The 23,433-nt window shown below is 38.0% G+C and overlaps 1 protein-coding gene across 1 annotated transcript in view; it reads right to left on the reverse strand.

The window, feature by feature from the left end:
- The window catches only part of SNTB2 (syntrophin, beta 2 (dystrophin-associated protein A1, 59kDa, basic component 2)), a 69,569-nt gene that overhangs the window by 21,675 nt on the left and 24,461 nt on the right, over nucleotides 1-23,433 (reverse strand). The window contains exons 3-4 of the mRNA XM_010851110.1: nucleotides 12,058-12,271; nucleotides 2,131-2,341 (exon numbers count right to left, since the gene is read on the reverse strand). Coding sequence (XP_010849412.1) covers nucleotides 2,131-2,341; nucleotides 12,058-12,271 — 425 coding nt within the window. The remainder of the gene's footprint in view (nucleotides 1-2,130; nucleotides 2,342-12,057; nucleotides 12,272-23,433) is intronic.

The following is a 23,433-nucleotide window of genomic DNA, read 5'->3' on the forward strand; positions in this document are numbered from 1 at the left end:
GCAAGAATACTGGAGTGGGTTGCCATTTCCTTCTCCAAGGGATCTTCCCAAGCCAGGGATCAAACCCAGGTCTCTCGCATTGCAGGCAGATGTTTTAACCTCTAAGCCAGCAGAGAAGCCTGCTGATATACACATATTCAGTTCTATGAACTCTAATAATCAAAGCTCAGGAAATGATGCTAAAATTTTGGATAAATCCTTTTCTAACCAAAGTTTTACAACTTACTACCAGAAACTAAAGAACCAAAACATTCAGATAATGTGTGTTCTCTTGTTATCTGCTCTATCTGGATTCTGGAACCAAAGAGTTTGGACAGCACATGTGTGAAAGGACAAACCACAAGGTTATTCATTATAGCAAGGTTATTCATTCTTTGTAAGGGCACAAGATTATGACGACAACACTGGAGGAAATGCTTACTTAACTACAGCCACACAATGAAAAACTATAAAGTTGTAAAAAAGAATGCTCCATATATTTTGATATAAAAAGATCTCCAGGATATATTGTTTCATGAAAAAAATCAGCAAAGTATTGATATAGTGTGCATAATATACTTTCTTCTTTTATTAAAGAGAAAAAGAACATATTTCATATTTGCTTTTACCTGCATAAGAAACTCTCAAAAGAGTCACTATAAAGGAATCAAAGTGATTATCTTTCTGGGGGCTGAGGGGTGGGAATTAGGTGGATGGGGAAGCAGAAGGAGGGTAAGACTTCACCTATTAACTTCTCATTTTAATCTTGGAACCTTGCAAAAGTATTTTTTTAAAGCATGAAGATTTCTAACATTGCCAAAAGCACAGAACAACTACCACTCCATTGAGTTTTTCAACCAGCATATAAAAACATAGAAACCATGATAAAATACTAAAACTTTCAAAGTCATTAAGTACTTATACCATGATTTTCATTAGTCTCTTCTGCTTATTCTAGTCATGCCTCCTAGAAATCATCACAGTACTAATTCTGTGTTCTAATTTATTAGAATCATTATTTGAAGTGTTCATAAAATTTCATGGCTGAAAATAAATAGATCAGTGGAGTCCAAAACTGATTCACCACACTATCACCTGGGGGAGTGAATGAGATTGCCAGGCCCCACCATCAGTCTACCAAATGGGGATTCCTGAGGGGGACCATGGGGAGCCAGACCCTGAAACTGTACTTAAAACAAAACAAAACAACAACACAAAGGAACAGAACCTTTATGGGCTGATACTGATGCAATCCCTGCCCCCCTTGGCACACATGAAGGAACTAGGGTGCAAAGATATAAAGGAACTTTTAAAAAGAAAACCAATGAAAAACAGAGTTAGCCCCTGAACACTCATCTCTGACTCCCTAACCCTGTTTGTTTTCAGCTCCCTCTGGCTCAGCTGACGGTGAAGGCCCCGAAAGAAAAAGGATGTGTTGTAACATCATGTACAACTTTTAGTCTTCCTTTTGTCAAACTTTGGATCTAAACTAACTAGGGTTATGTTCTTCCTTTCCTTTCACCCAACCTCTATTTAAGTTTTCTGGTTTCTTTCCATTTGTCAGTTGTAGAAGACAACTATACATGTGTTTAATAGCTTGTAAAATATTTTGTATATTTTAAACTTTTCCCAGATCAGGGTAGTAAGCCTGTTGTCTCTGAAACTCTGTCAATAGACTAGAGCAAGAATTGGGGAACTATGGCCCATGGGCCAAATACAGCCCACTTTCTGTTTCTGTAAATAAAGTTTTATTAAAGCACAGCCACATCTATTCATGTTCATGTTGTCTATAGACTGTTTTGCTGCTATCATGGCTGAGTTAAGTAGTCGTGGCACTAACAGCCCTTTGCAAAATAAGTTTGCTGATTCCATTCTAAAAGCATGAAAATTATCTCCCGTCATTAAGGACAGAAATGATAAAAATCTCTTCATGGTTATGTTATGATGATGACTATCATGACAGTCAATTCTTCTGGTGGAAGTGATAATTAGCAATAAATAGCTAAAGACTAGGGGAGGAGAAACAAAAGATCTACAAGTTAGACACTGGAGACCTGACTGTGTGATAAATATTCCAGACATACGAAATGGGGGAACCATCCTGGCTCTGAACGGTGACCCGGTGAGACCTTGCCCTGCCTCCCAGCCTACCTGTTCTGCCAGCCAGGCAATGTGCTTAACCTCCTTGCTGCCTCCCGCTGTACTGGTTGCACCAAGCATGGCATTGAGTTCAGCCAACACCTGTGGGAGGAGAGCCATTATGTTGGTGTGGATAGCTACGAACCAGGAGTGTGCTGTGGCTGTATCCTTGCAACGGAGGATCAATGTGTTCCTGCTATCAGGAGAATGGAGCTCTATCAATCTGTGTGGAAAAAGAAAAAAGAAAATGAGCTAGATCAGAAGCCATCAAAACTGCCACGGTTTAACATATATAACTGAAAATCAACTTTAATTTTACATTCCAGAATATAAATGCTTTTTCTTAATTCCTTAGAGTCCAATTCCAGAGAAATCCACATGTGGAAAGATCATCACCAGAAAGACTAACTGCTGGGTCTGCTGTTTCAGTATTCATGAAATGACCTGAAATGAGAGAACCTAGTGTAGAATCGGTACTAAGAACACTTCACTCCGCCTTCATTTCCAAGTCAAAGAAATGGACAGCCTGCTTGTTGAATCTCATAGGCACACTGTAATGAAATAATTTTTTTTAAATACTTAGAAAATTCTGGTATATAGTATTGCTAGGTAAGTAAAACTTATTGCCAAAAATTGAACTGAAATTTCCACTGTGTGAAATAAAATAGCTGAAGAATATGACTCTCTTTGAAAATTTGGAATTGTTTTCTAGGGTCTGGGTAATGTTATATGATTAAATTATCCTCCAAGTAGTGGAGGAAAAATAGTTAAGAAATCTTCAATTCTATGACTATTATTTATTAATGCTCAACTAAGAACAATGTCTACTTCAAAAGTAACTTTTAGGACTTATTTAAATTTTTTTAAAGGTACACGCAACCAATTCCTTATAAAGCAATTTGCTGGGTACTATCTTGTGTTTTGATCAAAGCTTTTGCCAAGATTTATTTTAAAAATCAATCAATAAATGACTAACATATGTTCACTGCTGTGCTCTAACAGTGAACATATATATCTTTTAAAAGGGAAAAAATTAAAAGCTCTTAGTATTTTTCATGGTAGGCTGAAAACTGACAAACTGCCACTGACCAAGGAGAGAACTTTTTATTCTTTCATCTTTCTGAAGACAGTTTTCGCTTCCCTGCAGCCCTGTCACGAGATCCCTCACTGCCTGACCAACATGACTTGGTTTACAGGTACAACAGCATGTCTGCTTGGAAGCTTGCATCCCCTCTCTCTGCTCATATTTAGAAATTCCTTTATAATTCCATTTTAACTTGCCATACTTAATGTGGCAAATATTCATTCTCATTTGAGCTCTGGTCAGCCATCCTTTCTTAAATAAACATTTAATGAAAACCTACTGTTTTCTAGATTCTATGCTAGACACTGTATTAGAGATACAATAGTGAAAAAAATAGAGAAAAACTAGTCTCTCCTCTCACTGGGCCTATCATCTAATGGGGAAGGCAGAAAGTTTATATTTAACTAATATACAAGTTATAAAAACTACTTCTATAAAGAACTGTGATGACTACCACAAAATTCGTGGCTCAAAAAGGTACTCCTGAGATGTTAGCAGCAAAGCAGGACTGCAATGGGGGCCTCTTTACCACTGGGGCACACTTACCGAGCTGGTATACAGCTTATAAACATATCTATCCATGCTACCTACCTACTTATCCACCGACACGCCCTCCCACTAGACTTACCCTGCTAGCTACCTGAAGGTCTACCCACCAGTCTATCCATGTTTTATATGCCTTCACAGTTTTACAGCAATAGTTCTAGAAAATAGTCAAAACATAAAATAAGATCTGTGACCAGCTGAAACACTTCACAAAGCCCATACCTGAAGCATCTTTAAATAGCAAGTCACAAGCTATTTTGCTTCTGTTTTAGTTATAGTTTTGATGAGTTTATTTGATTTCCTATCCTATAGCTAAATACAGCAAGAAATAGCTTGAGATAAAAACTTTGGGGGTTTTGAATAGCAGGTTAAATCTGGATGTTAATTGGTAAGCAACGTGGAATCACTGAGGATTCTGAACAAGGGGACAATATGATCAAGACAATGAATTAAAAAATTAACTTTATGAGATATCTGTACACCTAGGTTCAGAGGAGCATCATTCACAATCCAAAAGGTGGCAACAACCCAAATGTCCATCAATGGGATGGATAAACAAAACGGGATACACACACACACACAACATTCAGCTTTAAAAAGGAAAGAAACTCTGTCACATGCTACAATGAGTGAAATTTGAGAGGATTATTCGAAATGAAACAAACCTATCCCAAAAGGGCAAATATTCTATGAGTCCACTTATATGAGGTACCTAGAACAGTCAAAGTCACAGAAACAAAAACTAGGATGGTAGTGGCTAGGGGATGGGAGGAGAGGGAAACGGAGAGCTGTTGAATGGGTACGATTTTTATTGTGCAAGAGGAAAAAGTTTTGAAGATTGGTATTATAGTAATATGAATATAATTAATACCATTGAACTATACATTTAAAAATAGTTAAGATGGTAAATTTTATGTTGTGTGTGTGTGTGTGTGTGTGCTCAGTTGCTCAGTCATGTCTGAATCTTTGCAACCCCATAGACTATATAGCCCACCAGGCTCCTCTGTCCATGGGATTTCCCAGGCAAGAATACAGGAATGAACTGCCATTTGCTCCTCCAGAAAAAGAGTTATGATGGTAAATCTTATGTTATGTGTATTTTATCACAATTAAAAATAATAAGCTAAAAAATAATTTGATGGTGGGATGTAAGATGGATTACAATAGAGAAATGGCCTAGGGAGATTTAATTGGACCCAAAAAGGATGAGACTACCTGCTGAGTCACCAGCAGGACACACACTCCTAGGCAGGAGGAACTCCTCCATCCAAAAAGCCCAGAAAAAGTAGAGAGAAGGAAAGAGATTTCTGACAAATAGCTTAATATTCACATTGACCTTTATTTAGTTTTCTACATTATTTTATGTTTTTTTCTTTTTAATGTTATTTTTCACTATATCAATTGTTGCTGTCATGGTCCTTAACATAAATATTGATATTTGTTGGCTAAAAAATGATTATATTCTCTAAAGAAAACAATTATACACTTGTTATGGGAAGATTTAAAATAGTACATTACCCCCACTCCCTGGCTCTGAACTCCTGGCAACTGTTGATCTGTTTCCAAGGAATCCTGTAGTATGTAACTTTCTCATTTAGCAATATGCATTTAAGGTTCTCCATGTCTTTTGTGGCTTGAGAGCTTATTTCTTTTTATGGCTGAATGATATTCCACTGTCTGGAGGAACCATAGTTTGTTTATCCATTCACCTATGGAAGGTCCTTTCGGTTGTTTTCAAATTTTGGCAATTATGATGAAAGCATTCATGTGTAGGTTTCTGTGTGGACCTAAGTTTTTGACTCCTTTGGGTAAATACTAAGGAGCACAACTGTGGGGTCACATGGTAAGACTACTGTGTTTAGCTTTTAAGAAACTGCCAAACTGTCTTCCAAAGTAGCCGTTTCATCCTGCATTCCCCTCACTGATGAATAAGCCTTCCTGGTGGTGTACATCTTTACCAGCATGTGGTACTGTTCGCTGGATTCTGGCCATTCTAGTACATGTACAGTGACATCTTAATGTTTTAATTCACAATTCCTTAATAGAATATGATTTTAACACTTTTCATTTCCCTATTTGTCATTTCTATTTCTCCTTTGGTGAAATGTCTGTTGCCCATTTTAAAACTGGGTTTTTTTCCTATTACTGAGTTTTAGAATTCTTTGTATATTTCAGATGTCAGTCCTTTATTTCATATGTATTTTACAAAGATTTTTCTCCCAGTCCTCAGCTTATCTCTTTGTTCTCTTAACAGTGTGTGATGGTTAATTTTATGTGTCAACTTGACTGGGCTAAGATATGTCCAGGTAGCTGGTAAAACATTATTTCTAGGTGTGTCTGTGAGGGTGTTTCTGCAACAGATTAGCATCATCAGTAGAATGAGTAAAGGAGATGGTCCTCGCCAGTGCGGCTGGGCATCATCCAATTCACCGAGGGCATAAATAGAATAAAAAAAGCAGAGGAGAGGCAAATTAGCTCTCTTCTTAAGTTGGGACATTCACCTTCTCCAGCCCTCAAACACTGGTGCTCCTGGTTCTTGGGACTTTGAACTTGGGGTGAATTTTAAGACTGGCTTTTCTGTTTCTCCAGCTTGCAGACTATGGGACTTCGTCTCCACAACTACATGAGTTAATTCCTATAATGAGTAAATAAACCTATCTATCCATCCTCTTGTTTGTTTCTCTGGAGAACCCTAGTACACAGTGTCTGTCACACAGCAGAAGCTTTCATTGTTAATAAAGTTCAACTTGTAAAGTTTTCTTTAATGTACTGTGCTTTTGGTATTTTATCTAAGGAGTCATTTACAAATTTAAAGGGAATTTTAAAAAAGCATAATCTTATAAGCTCAGGGAGAAGATGAGAGGAGCGACTACAACAAAATTTTGGAAGCTGGCAAGCAGACAGAGTAGTTAATGATTTAGCAAACCTAAGAAAAGTAGGGGAGAGTCAAATCCGAGCCAGTCCATGTTGCAGAATCCTGAAGAGGCCGAGGAATTGGAGGCACCAGTTACCTCTGGAAGTGGGAGTAAAGCACGCAGCTAAAATAGAGAGGCCAGCTGACCGGTTCAGCATTCCCCACACCCAGCAGCTAGTGACTGCCCCACCCTCAGTCCAGCAGAAGCCTGACCTCCACCCTCATCCCACCAAACTGAATGCAAGAGCCAGGGATGTCCTTAGTTTACACTCTCTACTGGGCTGACCATTTTCTACAGAGGCTGTTCATTTCTACCTGGTTGCTTTGGTACTGTAACCAGCTTAACATCCTTAATCACATGCTAAAAGTTCAGTCACAAAACCATGACGAAAAATTTCTTTCACTCCTTCTACTGACCTACTTAACACTAAAGGCAGGAATCAGCTCATCCTTCTCTGGGCACAAAACATTCACCTTCTGAAAAAGCCTTCAGACCTCATACAGTTCCTGGGAAAGTCTCAGATACAGGTCCTTGGCCATAGTTAAAACTCTGAAAATCCTGATGTTAAAGTTCCTACTTATTAATAAGTGAAAGAAAGGAAAATAAGTCTGTTATAAAATAACCTGATTAAGCAGAAGATCATGGAACCACTAGGCTAAAAAGGGGGAAAACAGGAAGTAAAACAGTTCCCTAGGACAGAATCACAAACTTTTCATCCAAAGAGAGAATCTGTAGTGTTTCTTAAAATGTGATTGTAAAATAGGAAATTAAATTAGAAGAAACAGAACATAAACTCCACAAGAGGACTTATGATTCTAGGATCCAGAAGTCTGCCTTTGAAGAAGCAGCCCCTGGAGCCGATAAAGGGAACAAAGTGTTTCCTAATGTTGACTGCTGTTTTAAAAGACAAATTCAAATGAAAACTACTAAGAGTTTGGAGGCAGTCTGCCAGTCATTGTTTGGGCCCACAGGAGAGAGGAGGAGACAGCTACAGTGTGAAGAGGTCTGGCCTCCAGTCAAACCACTGAGGATTTCCTGAGAAAAGCAATTACATTCTGACCAGATGAATCAGATCATGGTTAGGTTCACAGAAGCATAAGATTCTTTAAGTCTAGCCTGCTTATTCTGTTCAGAAAAGTCTTTGTCATAAAGTATGAGTTCAATTTATAATAATGTTCAATTAATAATGTTGTTTTGTATGTCATAAAGCCAAAATTTACCTTTTACATGGAAAACAGCCAAAGCGAAGATGACCCAGACCTTGAGAACCTCAACGATAACAGTTACATTTCCGAAAAGCAGCTTTAAGAACACCGTGTTCTCGATAAACTCTGCACTGCCCATAATGCTATTTGCTAAGGAACAGGCTCATGTTCTCTCCCTGGAGTCTGTCATTATTTATTTAGCTTTCAGTTTCCACAATGAACTGCTTATAACAATCAGAAGCATCTAGTGAGGTCTTGAAAGAGGAGAGGTGGAAAAAGTAAATTTCTTCCCGCTCCTCACTTACACATTCTGATAGTCAGCACTTTTTTCCAGCTCTAGATAGTCAAACTAAATCAATGTAGTGAAACAGAGGGGAAAAAAAAGGCTGCTTTCCTCTCCTGTCAAAGAAGTCTTTACATAATCACAAAGGATGAACCACAAAGAGATTCCACTATATACTCATCAGAACACTAAAAAGACTGACACTCTCAGTGTTGGTATGGATGTAGCTGGTAGGAATGTAAGACGGCACAACCACTTTGGAAAAAAGTCTCACAGGTTTTTAAAAAAAATAAACATACACCTATCCTTTGAGTCAGCAGTTTCACTCCTAAGAACTTACCCACAAGAACTAAAAATGTATGCCCACAAGAATTATAACCATCAATAGGAAAATTGATAAAGAAACTGTGGTATATCCATAAAATATGCTACTACTTAGCAATAAAGAGAAAGAACTATTGTTACACATAACAGGAAGGATGAAGCTCAAGAATCTTACACTGGAAACCAACACAACACTGTAAAGCAATCTTACTTCAATTAAAAAAAAATCTTACACTGAGTAAAATAATTCTATCACAAAAAGTACACATGACATGACTATAATTTTATGAAGTTTCAGAATAGTTGAAACCAATACATGACAGCAAGTCAGAACAGGAGTAGCCTTGGACGGTGGGAGAGAGAATTGACTGTGGAGGGCAAAAGAAAACTTCCCAGGGTAAGAGTAATGTTCTGTATCTTGACAAGCTTGGGTCACACAATTGAATGCATCTGTCAAAACTTATGGTTTGTATATTTTATTGTATGTAGATATTATCTCAAAAGAAAAAAGTTACAACAAAAACACTGAACTCTATATGCATGTTTGAGTAGAGGGAAGCATAGTAATGTATGCAATTTACTTTGAAACAAATCAAAAATATAAGATGGACTGATGGATGGCTAAATGGGCCTATTTGTGATAAAGCAAACATAGTAAAATGTTAATGGTAGAATCTAGGTGGTGGAAAAATGAGTGTTGACTGTAAAATTATTTCGACTTCGCCTAAGTTTGAAGATTTTCACAATAAAACATTAGGGAAAAAATTAGGGCTACAATGTGATAAATATCTTGGTGACAGATATCCTGATAAAATTTATTTTTATTGTTCCTAAATGAACTGTTTCTCTCCATGGCTTTAAACATTGCAGTTGTGTTACCTGTCATGACATTCCCTTTGACAGAGCTGAGATAAATTTAAGGATGAATGAGCTAGAAGCGATTTTATAGATACTATCTTATTTATTCTTGAAGTAGTTCTAAAAAACAGAGTTGAACATGTATTATTATGTTCATTTTATGGAAGGAAAAAAATAGGAGGACAGAGAAATGAAGGGACTTATTTAAGGTTACAAGGACACCAGCAGCAGGTATAATAATAATATACTGAGAGCATTTTATGCCAATTTTATAATCATTCTCTTATTTAATCTTCACACAAGCTTTCATTTTCTACAGGAGGAAACCGTGGCTTATGGAAAACAAATAGCTTGGCTGAAGTGTCAAAGTCCATCACCCTAACTTCAGTCTAATGAGTCAATGGTTCTGAACTTTTTTTTTTTACCAAGACACACACACAGGATAAAGATCCACATTCCTGTGGGGATAACCAAAGTCACAAGTAATTTTTCCAGGTACCTGCAATTCTACTGCTTTTCTTTTTCTCTAGAAAGCACGCTTGGAATGCAAGTAAGAGTGACATGAGAATAACTTTGAATCTCTTTCAATTTATATTTTACAAAAAGCAGATCATTTGCAAATTTGGTGTTTCCTTTTTTGGCTGCACCGTGGGGCATACTGGATCTTAGTTCCCCGATCAAAGATTGAAACTGTGTCCCCTGCAGTGGGAACATGGAGTCAACCTCAGGACTGCCAGGGAGGTCCCCAAATTTGGTATTTCAAGCAACATCAGAAATGAATTATTTTGCAGAATTAAGCCTGAGAATCTTCAACAGCCTGACTCTTCTAAGAACTTCCCTTGTATAGTACACTCTGGTCAAGTAGACCAATCAATGGTCTTACTAAAAAGCATGGTGTGATACACTCTTGTAGCCCAAACTGCCCTCTCCATTTGGTTCTAAAAATCTATTTCAAATTTGACCATTGATCAAATATCTTTAGCATATGTGCTAAAGAGCATGCAGCCCCAAGTTTCAATAAAGGTCAAGATTATTGAGCTCTGAAAGACGTCTTCGTGGATGATAAAACTAGCACAGCTTTCAGCAACAGAGCCAAGTCATTTCATCTTCCTCCTTCCTTCTTTCCTCACTCTCACAACTCCAGTATCCTATGGAAACCGTGTAATACTTTTTCTTTTCTTACAATACTCAGATATAGCAGCAGCACTCCAAGTGCTATAGACTAAATGTTTGTGTCTTCACCTCAAATCCATATGTTAGAATTCTAACCAGAATATGACAAGATAAGCAAATGGGGCCTCTGGCAGGCAATTAGATCATGAGGGCAGAGCCCTCACAGATGGGACTAGTACTCTCCTGTGAGAGAGACCCCAGAGAGCTTTCTAGACTTCTCTGCCATTGCAGACATGGCAAGGAAATGACCACTTGGAGCAAGTGACCTAGTTGGGACTCAAACCAAGGCCTGTGTGATTGCAGAACTCAGCTGTTTCCAGCATACACACAATATACTACAGAGCAGGAGCTTCTATGTCCCTATGGCCTAAAATGCTCAAGGTCATTCAGTTTCTGGTTGTCTTCTGTGAACCAGCCCATCCTGACTAGGCACCTGGCTATGCAATCAGATCAGAGGAGACCATAAAAGTCAAAGTAGGTTATAAAAAGTTTGTCCTTGTGAATGCGAAAGTTAGTCACTCAGTTGTGTCTGACTCTCTGTGACCCCATGGACTGTAGCCCACCAGGCTCCTCTGTCCATGGAATTCTCCAGGCAAGAATTTGGGAGTGGGTTGCCATTTCCTTCTCCAGGGGATCTCCCCAACTATCGTTATCTTTCTTTTTACCCTTAATGTCTATTCTAACACTAAGTTTAACGGTACCACTGCATGGCATTAATGAAGACAAAGTCATAGAAACCAAATGGTGATAGAACTAGGAGGGACATTAGAGATTATTCAATCCAATGCTCTCATTTTACAAATGAGGAAGCTGAGGTCAAGAGAAGCTAACTTGCAAGGGTGATATTAGTAGTTGATGCAACCTGATCTATAATGAAGATCTCTGATTCTTTACACTATCCATAGTATAAGGAATTTCCTTCTATGGAGATATTTTTAAAAGTTTCTTGAACAAGATTTTTTTCAGTTATTAAGTCATAATCACAATGAAGGAGTAATATTAACACTCCATAAAGGTATAAAATGAAAAGTAAAGGCCTCTTCTTTCCTTCTACCTTCTAATCCCACTTCACTCCCCAGGGATAACCATTATTAAGTTTCTTGTGTGTTCGTCCAAAATTGTTTGGCCACCTGATGCAAAGAGCCAACTCATTAGAAAAGACCCTGATGCTGGGAAAGATTGAAGGCAGGAGGAGAAGGGGATGACAGAGGGTGAGATGGTTGGATGGCATCACCGACTCAATGGACACGGGTTTAAGAAAACTCCAGGAGATAGGGAAGGACTGGGAAGCCTGGCGTGCTGAGTCCAGAGGGCCGCAAAGAGTCAGCCAAGACTGAGAGACTGAACAACAACAACACACATATATGTGTGAGGAAATTTAAATATGGAAGCCCAGAAACGATTCTCTCATCTCAGATTGATGTTTTTCTTTACCTAATTTAGTCAACAGTCATAATATTCCATAAAATATGCAAAAGCAGTATTATAATATATCCGTTTAAGTTTGCAAAGCTGTGAGTAGGTAGGATGTTCTCCTTAGGTACAGCTCACCTGTTCTCCAGGTCCGGCATGCTTAAGTTTCTAGCAGCAAAGCACATTTTGAGCGGGATGACCTTCCTGTCCTTGGTGCTGTTCTGGTGTTTTGGAGAACCAGAGTCCTCACTGCCACTAAAGCTGGGTGACTGGGGAGCAGCACCTTCCCAGGGCAGATCTGACACCAATGATGGCTTCTTGATATATGGCGTTACTTCTCGTATGAATTTAACTATAAACAAAAGTCAAAGAAGAAGGTCAGTATTTTTACTTCCTATGAAAAATAACAACTGAAATATATACATACAGGAACTATCTGGCATGAAGTGAAAAAAAAAAATACACAAAGTTAAAGAGCCTGCACACAGAATCTTAGGATTAGAGGGTGCTTTAAGAGCACAGGTAATCCAAATGATATACCACTACTCTATCCTAAAAACTGAATTCTGAGTCTTTGCATATTGTTTCTTCTTAGGACTCCCTTCTCCCTTTGCCTGCCTGGTCAACTCACCTCTTCAGCAGCCTGTCCTGTTTACTCTCTCCATGGTCTTGCCATTTACTCACTCCTCTGTAATAACTTCTAAGCACTCTGGGGTGTAATCCTTTGTTAATAATACTTCAGTTCCCCTTCTGGCTGCAAGTTCCCCAAAAGCAGGGTTTATGGTTTATTCAATCTTGATGCCCAACATTCACACCAGTGCCTATTCAGTAAATGTTTGAATACACGAGTAAAGGGGGAAAAATGAACAATTAAATACTTGAATTATCTCAGTAGTGGGACAACACAAATGAATCTGGATATAGATTCATTACCTCCTGAGACAGCCCCATCTAGCTTTAAACAACCCTTAGCATTTAGAAAACTTGAAACTTTCACTCATTGGTTTGCTGTCAACAGAGGCCATACAGAACAAACTTAATCTCTTCTACTTGAGGGCCCTTCAAACATCTGAAGTTCGAGATTATTTCTCTCTTCTCCAGGCTAGGTATCTCTACTTCAATTAGATTCAACTCAATCAACATTTGTAGCTACCTTCCAAGTATCAGGCATTAGGCTAGCCGCTGAGAATACAAGAGCAGCTTAGGCATGGACTCTGCCCTCAGGAATGCCCAGTCTAGTAAGGGAGACAGTTATGAAAACAAACCGTCATAGCTTTGAAAAACAAGTACAAAGATACTGTACTTGTTTTTCTATTAATGGTAGCTTTCTATTAATGGTATTAAAGGGTTTTTCTATCAATGGTAGTCCCAAATTAAGATATGGCTTTTAATCAAAAGAAAACATTTTTCTTTTTAAGTTCACTTTTAAGAGGTACACTTCTTTTACCTCCTTTATGACTGGCAACTACTGTCATTTGAGGCATGGTGTTCTTATTTCAAAAACTAGATAAAGTGAACATTATTAAAATCTTAAAAAGCATTAAAATGTCAATAAATAGTTGAATATAGATAAATCAGTCATCATTTCCTCTGCTAACATCAATATATGTTACTGCAGGCATCTACCTCCTCTCAAATTACACTGTGGTAGCTCATTAGAGTAGTATCAAGGGAACTGAAAAACTAGAAAGATATGATCATTATTGATGCTTATCAATGTCATAATAGCTAGTATTAATCTTTTATAGCATTAGAAACTTTACAAGCCTTTGAAACTTTACTAATAGATTGTACGTATGTGTGTTTGTTAGTTGCAAACAAGTAAAAATTCTAGGCATATACTAAACATTCAATAAATAGTAGATGCCTTTCTTCTTCTCTAAATTAAAAAGCTAGAAAAGTTAAAAAAAATTTAACAGCTGTCAGTAGAAGAGGCAAAATTATTTTCTTATAAGTTATTGAACAAGATCTGCTAAAGTTAAACGTACTTCTAGGAGATACAATAATACTAATGTCAACATTTAGAAAGATTTCTGTGTGTTTATGTGGGTGCTTTCTATGTCTACTTATAATATGTGTATTTTCTAGGTGGAGAGAGTAAGAGTTAACTGCTTCAGGTTGCCAAGGAGACTTTATCATCCTAGAAAAATGAGCAGGGCTACACCTCGTATATGCCTTGAGCAGCTGACTCGGGCATCTGAACACAAGCGTTAGTTTAGCTCCGTGCTTTCAAGAGAGAATAAGATCACAACAACTTTGGCAGAAATTCTTCAGGTTTCCAGGCACTGCTAATGGCAGAGATTTACTTTTTAAACATTTAAAGCAGTATACTAACTTTTGGGCTCACAATTGGGAGAAATTAAAGACATTCTAAATGACTATTCTTAAATACTATAGTGTTAGAAAAGCCCCCTTTATGACATACTCAGATGTTCACTTGATCACAGAGTAGCATCAGTGAGCTTATTACTATACATATTTAAATGAAACAGACATAAACACATAGCCTCCTGCATGGCCTTATTAAAGGAGCAATGAGTTTTACTTGAGTTGATGACAATGGCACCCATACCCCCATCTAACTGGCCATCCACAACAGCTGGAGAACCATAAACAGATACCTAATTTACCTGGGAGGCAATACACAGGCTTATGTGATTTCAGTGTTCTGCTTTAAAACAAAGTAACTATCGCTTGTGTTTGTCCTGAGATTTTCAATTAATTTCATTACCCATCATCCTGGGCTTCCCTGGTGGCTCAGAGGGTAAACAATCTGCCTGCAATGCAGGAGACCTGGGTTCGATAACCTGAGTTGGGACGATTCCCTGGAGAAGGAAATGGCAATCCACTCCATTATTCTTGCCTGGAGAATCCCGTGGACAGAGGAGCCTGGCGGGCTACAGCCCATGGGGTCACAAAAAGTCGGACACGACTGAGCAACTAAGCACAGCACCCATCTTCCTACTCCATTTCACTCCAAGGCCTGTCCAAGTCCCCAGAAGTAGGAGATACATCCTTTCTGAGGATCTCAAATTACTACTGAGACGACAAAGGAGAACTCAAATTTCCTTTTAAACCTCTAAGCTACAGTGGAATAAATCCAAACAAACCAGAAATAAGGTATCTCTGAAATTCATCCCCAACAATTAAAATTTTAGGATTTTAAAATTATGGCCTTTTATAATAAATTTATGCAAACTGGCAAAAAAGGATATTTTTTAGGCCTCAATTAAATTCTAACATGGCTATCTATTACTTTTATTCAAAAGTATTAGCTTTCATGCTTTTATATATATGAACACAGAACAAACGGTTGAAATAATTTGGGTATTTGGACTGTTTACTGTATAATTTCTCCTTGGTAGTCTTCTTCAACTACTAATCTTATATGGTAAAACCCACTGTGGGTCATTTATAAAGTAAATATTTAACAAATGAATTTAAAAAGTGATTTTCTTTGGAAAGTTTCTTCAAACTGCAAAAGTATATGCAAGCTTTTCATTTTTTCACAAAAAAATGTTTTAAACATCTTAGGTTTGCATTTTTAAATGTTTTTGTAAGGAAGACAGCTACCAGCAAATTTCCTTGTGGAAACTGCTAAACAGTAAGTAGATGTTTGTTGAAAATCCTTTATATAACTCATCCACAACCAGAAAACACTGTGCATTTGAAAAATTACTTCAAGGTATGTATTTTTCTTTTCTTTTTGGTGTTGACATTTATGTTTATTTTCTGTGACATTTCTCCCTCCCCTAAAGAGAAGTACTGCTTTATGTGAAATAATGCTCCTATCTGTGTCATTCCCTTCTTGCTTACTTCAAAACATACGAAAGCAGGGACTTCCTTTTGGTCCAGTGGCTAGGACGCCACACTCCCCATGCAGGGGCCCACGTTCGACCCCTGGTTGGGAAAGTAGATCACACAGGCCGCAACTAAAGATCCTGCATGCTGCAACTAAGACTCGGCACAGCCAAATGAATAAAATTAAATATATATATATATATATATATTTTAAATAGAAAGCAGAGGACTGTTGACAACTGTAAGAAAGTCTTGACCACCTATAGTATTAGGAAAAAATGGGAAGATAAAGACTTTTATTTTCACTAAAGCAGAGGCAACAAGAAAGGCACTTTGCATAAGGCTGCTTAGGAATAATTTATATTGCTTCTTAATCTCCTGCTAAAATACAAAAGTAGAGGCTAGTTTTATTTTGTTTTTTAATTAACCTTATCAGATTTTTAAAAACGATGTAAAATGACTCAAACAGTATAAAACCAAAGGCAAAACTCAGGGTATATCAGAGTTACTAGGTGAAAAAAGTAAATTCTCAAAAGAAAAATAAAAGCTTTTATGTTTTAAAAAATTATATGTAATTAGTATGTTCATAAAGTACTCAAGAAAATATGCCCATTTGCTAATAATGGTTACATCTGTATTGTAATTACAGTGATTTCTTCTATTGAAAGTTATTTCTACAATGCTTGAACTTTTAAATAAGCATGTGTTCTATTAAATAAATAATACTAAAGTTAATTCTGGACTTCCCTTGTGGTTCAGCTGAAACCCCCTGCAACGTGGGAGACCTGGGTTTGATCCCCGGGATGGGGAGATCCCCTGGAGAAGGGAAAGGCAATCCACTCCAGTGTTCTGGCCTAGAGGATTCCATGGATGCAGTCCATGGAGTCACAAAGAGTCGGACACAACTGAGCAACCTAATACATGCCATCAAATAATGAAGAAAAACATGGATTAGAAGCCAATTTCAGAAAAAGAGTCAAGGGCAGAGACAGCAACAATGGGGAAAAGTGACTGTTCCATAAATGCTGAAAGAACAATGGAGTATCAGCATGCAGTTGTCGTACATCTGTATCTCACATCCTCCAATGCATTTGCTAACCTACAGTTGATGCTCTTTGGATAATTTTTGTAAAGTCACTGAAGTATAAAAACAGAGCAACAAATTTTAAAGTCAAATGAAATTCAGTACAAGCCTTGATATTACCATTTACCTTTTGAGAGGTCTGAAGCACATAATTTTCTTGTCTAAGCCTCAGTTTCCACATTTGTAAAATGTTAAATACCAACTTCAAATGGCTATGGCAGTTGAATGAGAAATGTAAGAAAAGTGCCAATGCCTGTGCTTGAGCACACAATGAATATCAGTGTGTATTTGGGTGTGCAATTAATACAATATACTCTGGACAATGTGATTCAGAGGTTAAAGCGTCTGCCTGCAAGGCGGAAGACCCGGGTTCGATCCCGGGTTCGAACCCTTCCCGGGTTGGGAAGATCCCCTGGAGAAGGAAATGGCAACCCACTCCAGTACTCTTGCCTGGAGAATCCCATGGAGGGAAGAGCCTGGTAGGCTACAGTCCACGGGGTTGCAAAGAGTTGGACACGACTGAACTACTTCACTTCACTCTGGACAAAGTAGGTAGAGGCTAAGGTAAGAAATTGAACAGACCATATTTGAATTTCAGTTCTGTCAATTATAAACTTCATGATTTGGACAAATAATTCAACTTTTCAATTTCAATTTCTAGTCCACAAAACTCTAATATTAACCTTAATACCAACTATCCTGAATAACTGAGAGGATTAAATAAGATTAACTATCTTCCTGGGTTCTAAAATCACTGCGGGTGGTGACTGCAGCCATGAAATTAAAAGCTGCTTGCTCCTTGGAAGGAAAGCTATGACAAACCTAGACAGCATATTAAAAAGCAGAGGCATCACTTTGCTGACAAAGGTCTGTATAGTCAAAGCTGGTTTTTCTAGTAGTCATGTACGGATGTGAGAGTGGGACCGTAAAGAAGGCTAAGCCCCAAAGTCTCAGGGGCTCAGAAGATTGTGCAAAATCTTGACGGACTGCAAGATCAAACCAGTCAATCCTAAAGGAAATCGACCCTGAATACTCTTTGGAAGGACTGATGCTGAAGCTCAAATTCTTTGGCCACCTGTCATGGAGAGCTGATTCACTGGAAAAGACCCTAATGCTAGGAAAGACTGAAGGCAAAAGGAGAAGCGTGCAGCAGAGGATGAGATGGTTGGATGACATCACCAACTCAATGGACATGAATCTGAGCAAATTCCAGGAGACAGTGAAGGACAGGGAAGCCTGGCATGTTGCAGTCCATGGGGTCACAAAGAGTTGGACACAATTTAGCAAATGAACAATAACATATGTCACAGTTTCTGTTTTGCTCATCTTTTCCATTTGACCAAGGGTCACTGAAGGGATTAAAAGCCAAGACTACAAAAGTCAACAATAATTACAACACATCACTTCTATAGTGTTTATCTATCCATGGTTCTTCACTCTTTTTAGTCACCCCTCAGAATTGCGTCGCTGTCTTTGCTGGACTACTTAAGGTCCTGAATACATTCTCTTGCACATTCATGAGGTGAAATTCATGTACTTTCATAACACATACACAATCTTTTTGTGACTCTGGCTTGACATCACACTTGCTTCCAACCTTTCAGAGCAAGTTTTACCCCAATCCATATGACATCACTGTAACAATATGTGTACTTAGTTTTAGTACAAATGAATGTAATACAATGGTCAAAATTTGGCAGTATCTTGATTAAGGGCTCACAACAGGGATCATGAACATATAGATGAACCACAAATACTGGCTGATGAACTATGAACAATTCTGTCACAAATATAGATATATTTTATAGTCCTAATTTCCCAATCCTGGGGAAAACATGAGAAATATTTATGGCATGGGTGGTAAAATCCAGTTAAAAACTGCTGCTAATAGCTCTAGATTAAGGATTTTTGCAAATATTTGAATAAAGCGTCCATGTTCAACACTATCATCTTCTTTTTGATTATGTGGAAACTGGTCACTCCACAGACTGAAGGTTATCACACAAAAATGCGTATGAATGATCTTTGTTGAGGTTCTCGTCAACTAAATTTGTTATTAGAAAACGTAAGCCATTAGAACAAAATTCTACTTAATAAACTATTATCTACTTAAACACATGGTTTACGGATGAGCAGTTTGTTCTTGAAGTGATATAAAAATATAATATTATAGGGAGTCAATAATGGTTTAAAACATACTTCTATAAGAAAGCCCTTGTCTCACAAACCCAAGATAACATGCTTTTATCTACTCCGAACATAAATGAGCTTCCCTCATAGCTCAGTTGGTAAAGAATCCGCCTGCAATGCAGGAGACCCTGGGTTGATTCCGGGGTCGGGAAGATCTGCTGGAGAAGGGATAGGCTACCCACTCCAGTATTCTTGGGCTTCCCTTGTGGCTCAGCCAGTGAAGAATCCACCTGCAATGTGGGAGACCTGGGTTCGATCCCTGGGTTGGGAAGATCCCCTGGTGAAGGGAAAGGCTGCCCACTCCAGTATTCTGGCCTGGAGAATTCCATGGACTATATAGTCCATGGGGTCGAAAAGAGCAGGACAAGACTAAGCAACTTTCACTTTCATTAACATAAATGATAGGATTTCCCTCATAGCCCAGTTGGTAAAGAATCTGCCTGCGATTCAGGAGACGCGGGTTCAACTCCTGGGTCGGGAAGATCCTCTGGAGAAGGAAATGGCAACCCACTCCAGTGTTCTCATCTGGAGAACCCCATGGACAGAGGAGCCTGGCAGGCTACAGTCCATGGGATCACAAGAGTCGGACACAAAATAGCGACTAAACCACCAACATAAATGATAGGAGACAATTTTTACTATTAAAAAAAAAAGATTGTAATGTTTCCCCCTTTTCAACATCAATGAACTCTATGTGCAAAGCATGTAGGTTATTTAAAATGTTTAATACACACTCTGACCTCAAGTTGTTTAGTTGAAAAGGAAAAGAAAGATATATAACCTGCCCCCAAAAAGACCAATTAATAAAGGAGAAATGAGAAAAGATACTATATGATGAATGCTGTTAAAGAAATAGAAATAAAATGTTACACAAAACTGGACGTAACAACAGCAAACAAAATTAAATAACTGAAAAATATTTAATAAAAACACTAATAAAGTAATGTTTTTCTACTAGACCAGAAAAAAAAGACCTAGCAGTTTAAGCACAAGGAAATGCTTATCCGTTGCAAAGTGGATGTCCTGGACTAGCTGGACACACCGGATGGTTTGTTTTAGACAGGCACTCCAAGTGATAAACTATAGACGGAAACACAGTATTAACCCAGCACAATAGCTGTGCTCAAGGGGTCAGCAAGCATTCCATCCTGAACATCCAGTCAGTTACCACGGGGGAACAAGAACGCCATCCAAGTTTCCATCTCTTTAAGCACTTCACAATTTTTTTATTGTACAAAAGAACTGCTATTAGTAAGTGCCAAGCTTTTGTTGTCACGAGGGATTTTCTGACCAAATTGGCAGAATTAACTGAGTTCAGGAAGAGGAGAAAAGACAAAGATGTGTTCATTTTCTTTTCCTCCTCCTTCTTTTTTTCCCCTCATTCTTATATAACACATGACTGAGGAGTTCAGCTGTGGTAGACCGAGAATTGTCAGAGTGCACAGACATCAACCACTGTTGTGAATTTAAGCTACAATGCAACGTACTGGTCAACCCACAACAAATAACGGCTTTCACTTATAATTCGTTTTATTAACTTTTTAAATTAAAGGGTAATTTTCAAAAAGCTGAAACAATTTAAGCATCAAAATAAATAATAGTGGTATGGGATTATAAATATCCATGAGTCCACACAGATATAAATAACTGAATAAATAAATAAATGAGGGATAAGGGATAGCTCTTAAAGATGAATTTCAATTAGAGAATTCCCTGGTGGTCCATCCACTGCTTAGGTCCATTCTTATGGCAGAGGGCCCAGGTTCAATCCCTGGTCTGAAAATTAAGATTCCACAAGCCATGTGGCGCAGCAAAGAAGCAGAAGGAGAAGAAGAGGAATTCCAATTAACAAGTGTTAGAGGAATGAGAAAAAAAGAAAATCATCATTAGGACACTACACTAATAACTGTTGTACACCAAACCAGTAATGAACACTAAAATTAGTGAAAAGCTTAAAGACTAAGGGTGAAAGTTCAAATAGTAATAGGATACTTACAGTCTCAACAGATCTTCACCAAGATATTTATTAATTACAAAGGAGGAAATGGTACCTTTATGTGGAGAGATTCGATAGTTATAAAGTATCAAGACATTGACATCATGCACCCTACCCTCCCATATATACTGAGAAGGATATATCACTTCTGTAGTATTCTTGCTCAAAAAATACACAAGGTCCATTTGTTCATGATAAAATGTGACACAAATCCAAATTGATAGATATTTTACAAAATGATTCAAATGGTTCAAAATAGATTCCCACAATAAGGTTAGTTAACACATCTATTACTTCACATAATTACAATTTTTAAGTGTGGTGAGAACATTCAGATCTATTCTCTTTGCAACTTCCAAGTATATAAGACAGTTTTGTTAACTATAGTCATCAGATTGAACATCAGATCCCCAGAACTTATTCATCTTATAATCGGAAGTTTGTACCCTTCCGATTATGAAAATACCACTTTTCATTTCCCTCCACTCACTTTTAGTTTTACTTATTCTTAACAAGTCAGAGTAAATTTGAGAGGTCAGAATCATGACAAAACCAAAGAACAGTGTCATTCTAGAGGCCATTCCCTTCTACAGGGATCGAACCCGGGTCTCCTGCACTGTAGGCAGATTCTTTACCAGCTGAGCCACCAGGGAAGCCCTTTTCATTTTAAAGGCATCTACATGTAATTCCAAAATTTCATGCCAAGCGTTCCTGTCAAATAATACTAAGTAATACTATAGTGCATCTTTGGATATGTGAGAGTTTGCCCTTGCAACTGACAGTCAATTTGTGTTAACATTAGCTTCCTATAATCAGTAAGAGTGCTTATCTTGAGATTATGTTTATCTTCATGCATTCTAAATCCACCTCTCTCCCAGAGATTATTCTAGGAAAGGAGAAAGATCCACAAGTGTAGAGTGTAGTATGTACCCTTGAATTATAGAGCTACAGTCAATATAGCCTAAATAAATGATCATATTTAGAGGTGAATGAAATAGCTATCAATTTCACATGCATTATGTTTTGACTCCTTACACACACACACACAGCCGTCCAGAGTGTCCTGTGGACAAATACTAATCTAAATAATTTATAAAACTGCAGAGCTAGAGGAGACCTCAGTGATCATTTGTACAAACTGTTCATTTTTAAGGATGCTAAACTGAAACTCTAAGAAAAAGGAGGCTCAAAGAAATTTAGAAAACTTCTTCCAAGCTGCAGTCTGTGGCAAAGCCACGGCTAAAAACCCATGTCATCTTTTCCTGAATATGTCCTTTTAGTATGGCTTTTGAGATAGTGGAAAGTCATAAAACACTGTTTCTATAAATCCATCAGCCACCAGTACAAATGAGTCAGCACTCAAACTTACTCACCGGGTCTATACAGTTAAAAAGTGGAGTAACCAGGTCTTATCTAAGATTAACAGCATAATCTCACCGTGTGTGCAAACAAGTGAGCATTTCAATTCATGTTTCAAGAATGGGGGGGGGGGAATAAAAAAGAAAAAAGGGCTGGCTAACAACCTTGCAGAAGGGTGTGAATTTTACGAAGACCTTTCCATTAGCATATTTTAAAAACTCAGGTCAGAGTCCTTTCACCCTGTGGTAATTCACTTTTTCTGTATCAGACACAAGACTTTAATAATAACAACCAGGGATCAATATTTAACTCACTAGCCTGCCCACACTGACAGCACATGGTGCTCTGAGCCGGCAGCAGCACAGAGGCGCCAGAACAGTCAGAGCCGCAGTCTCCATCCCCGCCGTAGGTGTGGCAGCGATAGGCGGGGGGGGGCGGAAAAGCGGCTGGAAAGCCCCAGCCAAGACAAAACTAAACAAAAAGCACGAGTCAAGAATGCTAGTTTTCAAAAGCAAATGATTACTTTTTGGAAAAGAGTGTGCTTCCATGTGTCCATCCTTCAGAAGAATTTACATCCATGCTTGTGGCTTAATTCCATTTTTTTGGAGTTCAGCTTCCTTATATGTAAAAATCATAAAGTCTGTCCTTAAGGGGTTATTGTAAAGATTAAATAAAGCATGGACTGGAAAAGAATTTTATGAATTATAACAGCCATACAAATTTGAAATATTACTATTATGACCTAGTGCAGAACCTGACCGTCATTTTCACCAGTTTCAGAAATTAGCATAGCACATGGTAAAAAGCATCTGTTAAATGAATGAATGTACAAACTGGTTAAGACCTCCTCCCCAGGAGCATTACCATAGAACATAAAGGATTACATGTGGTGTGAACTCAGAAAAATGACCACTGTGCCTTTCTGCATCTGCCCTAATCACAGCAGAGAACTACCGTGAGGGTTAATGAATAAAGCTCACAAAGCAGACCTGATCTCAGAGGAAACAGGCCCCTCTCAGCCCCGCCATCCCCGAAGGATGAATAAAACACATCCCATGTCTCTACCAGTCTCAAGATATAATAG

The sequence above is a fragment of the Bison bison genome, unplaced genomic scaffold (genome assembly GCF_000754665.1).
Source record: "Bison bison bison isolate TAMUID 2011002044 unplaced genomic scaffold, Bison_UMD1.0 scf7180017864297, whole genome shotgun sequence".
Lineage (NCBI taxonomy): Eukaryota > Metazoa > Chordata > Mammalia > Artiodactyla > Bovidae > Bison > Bison bison.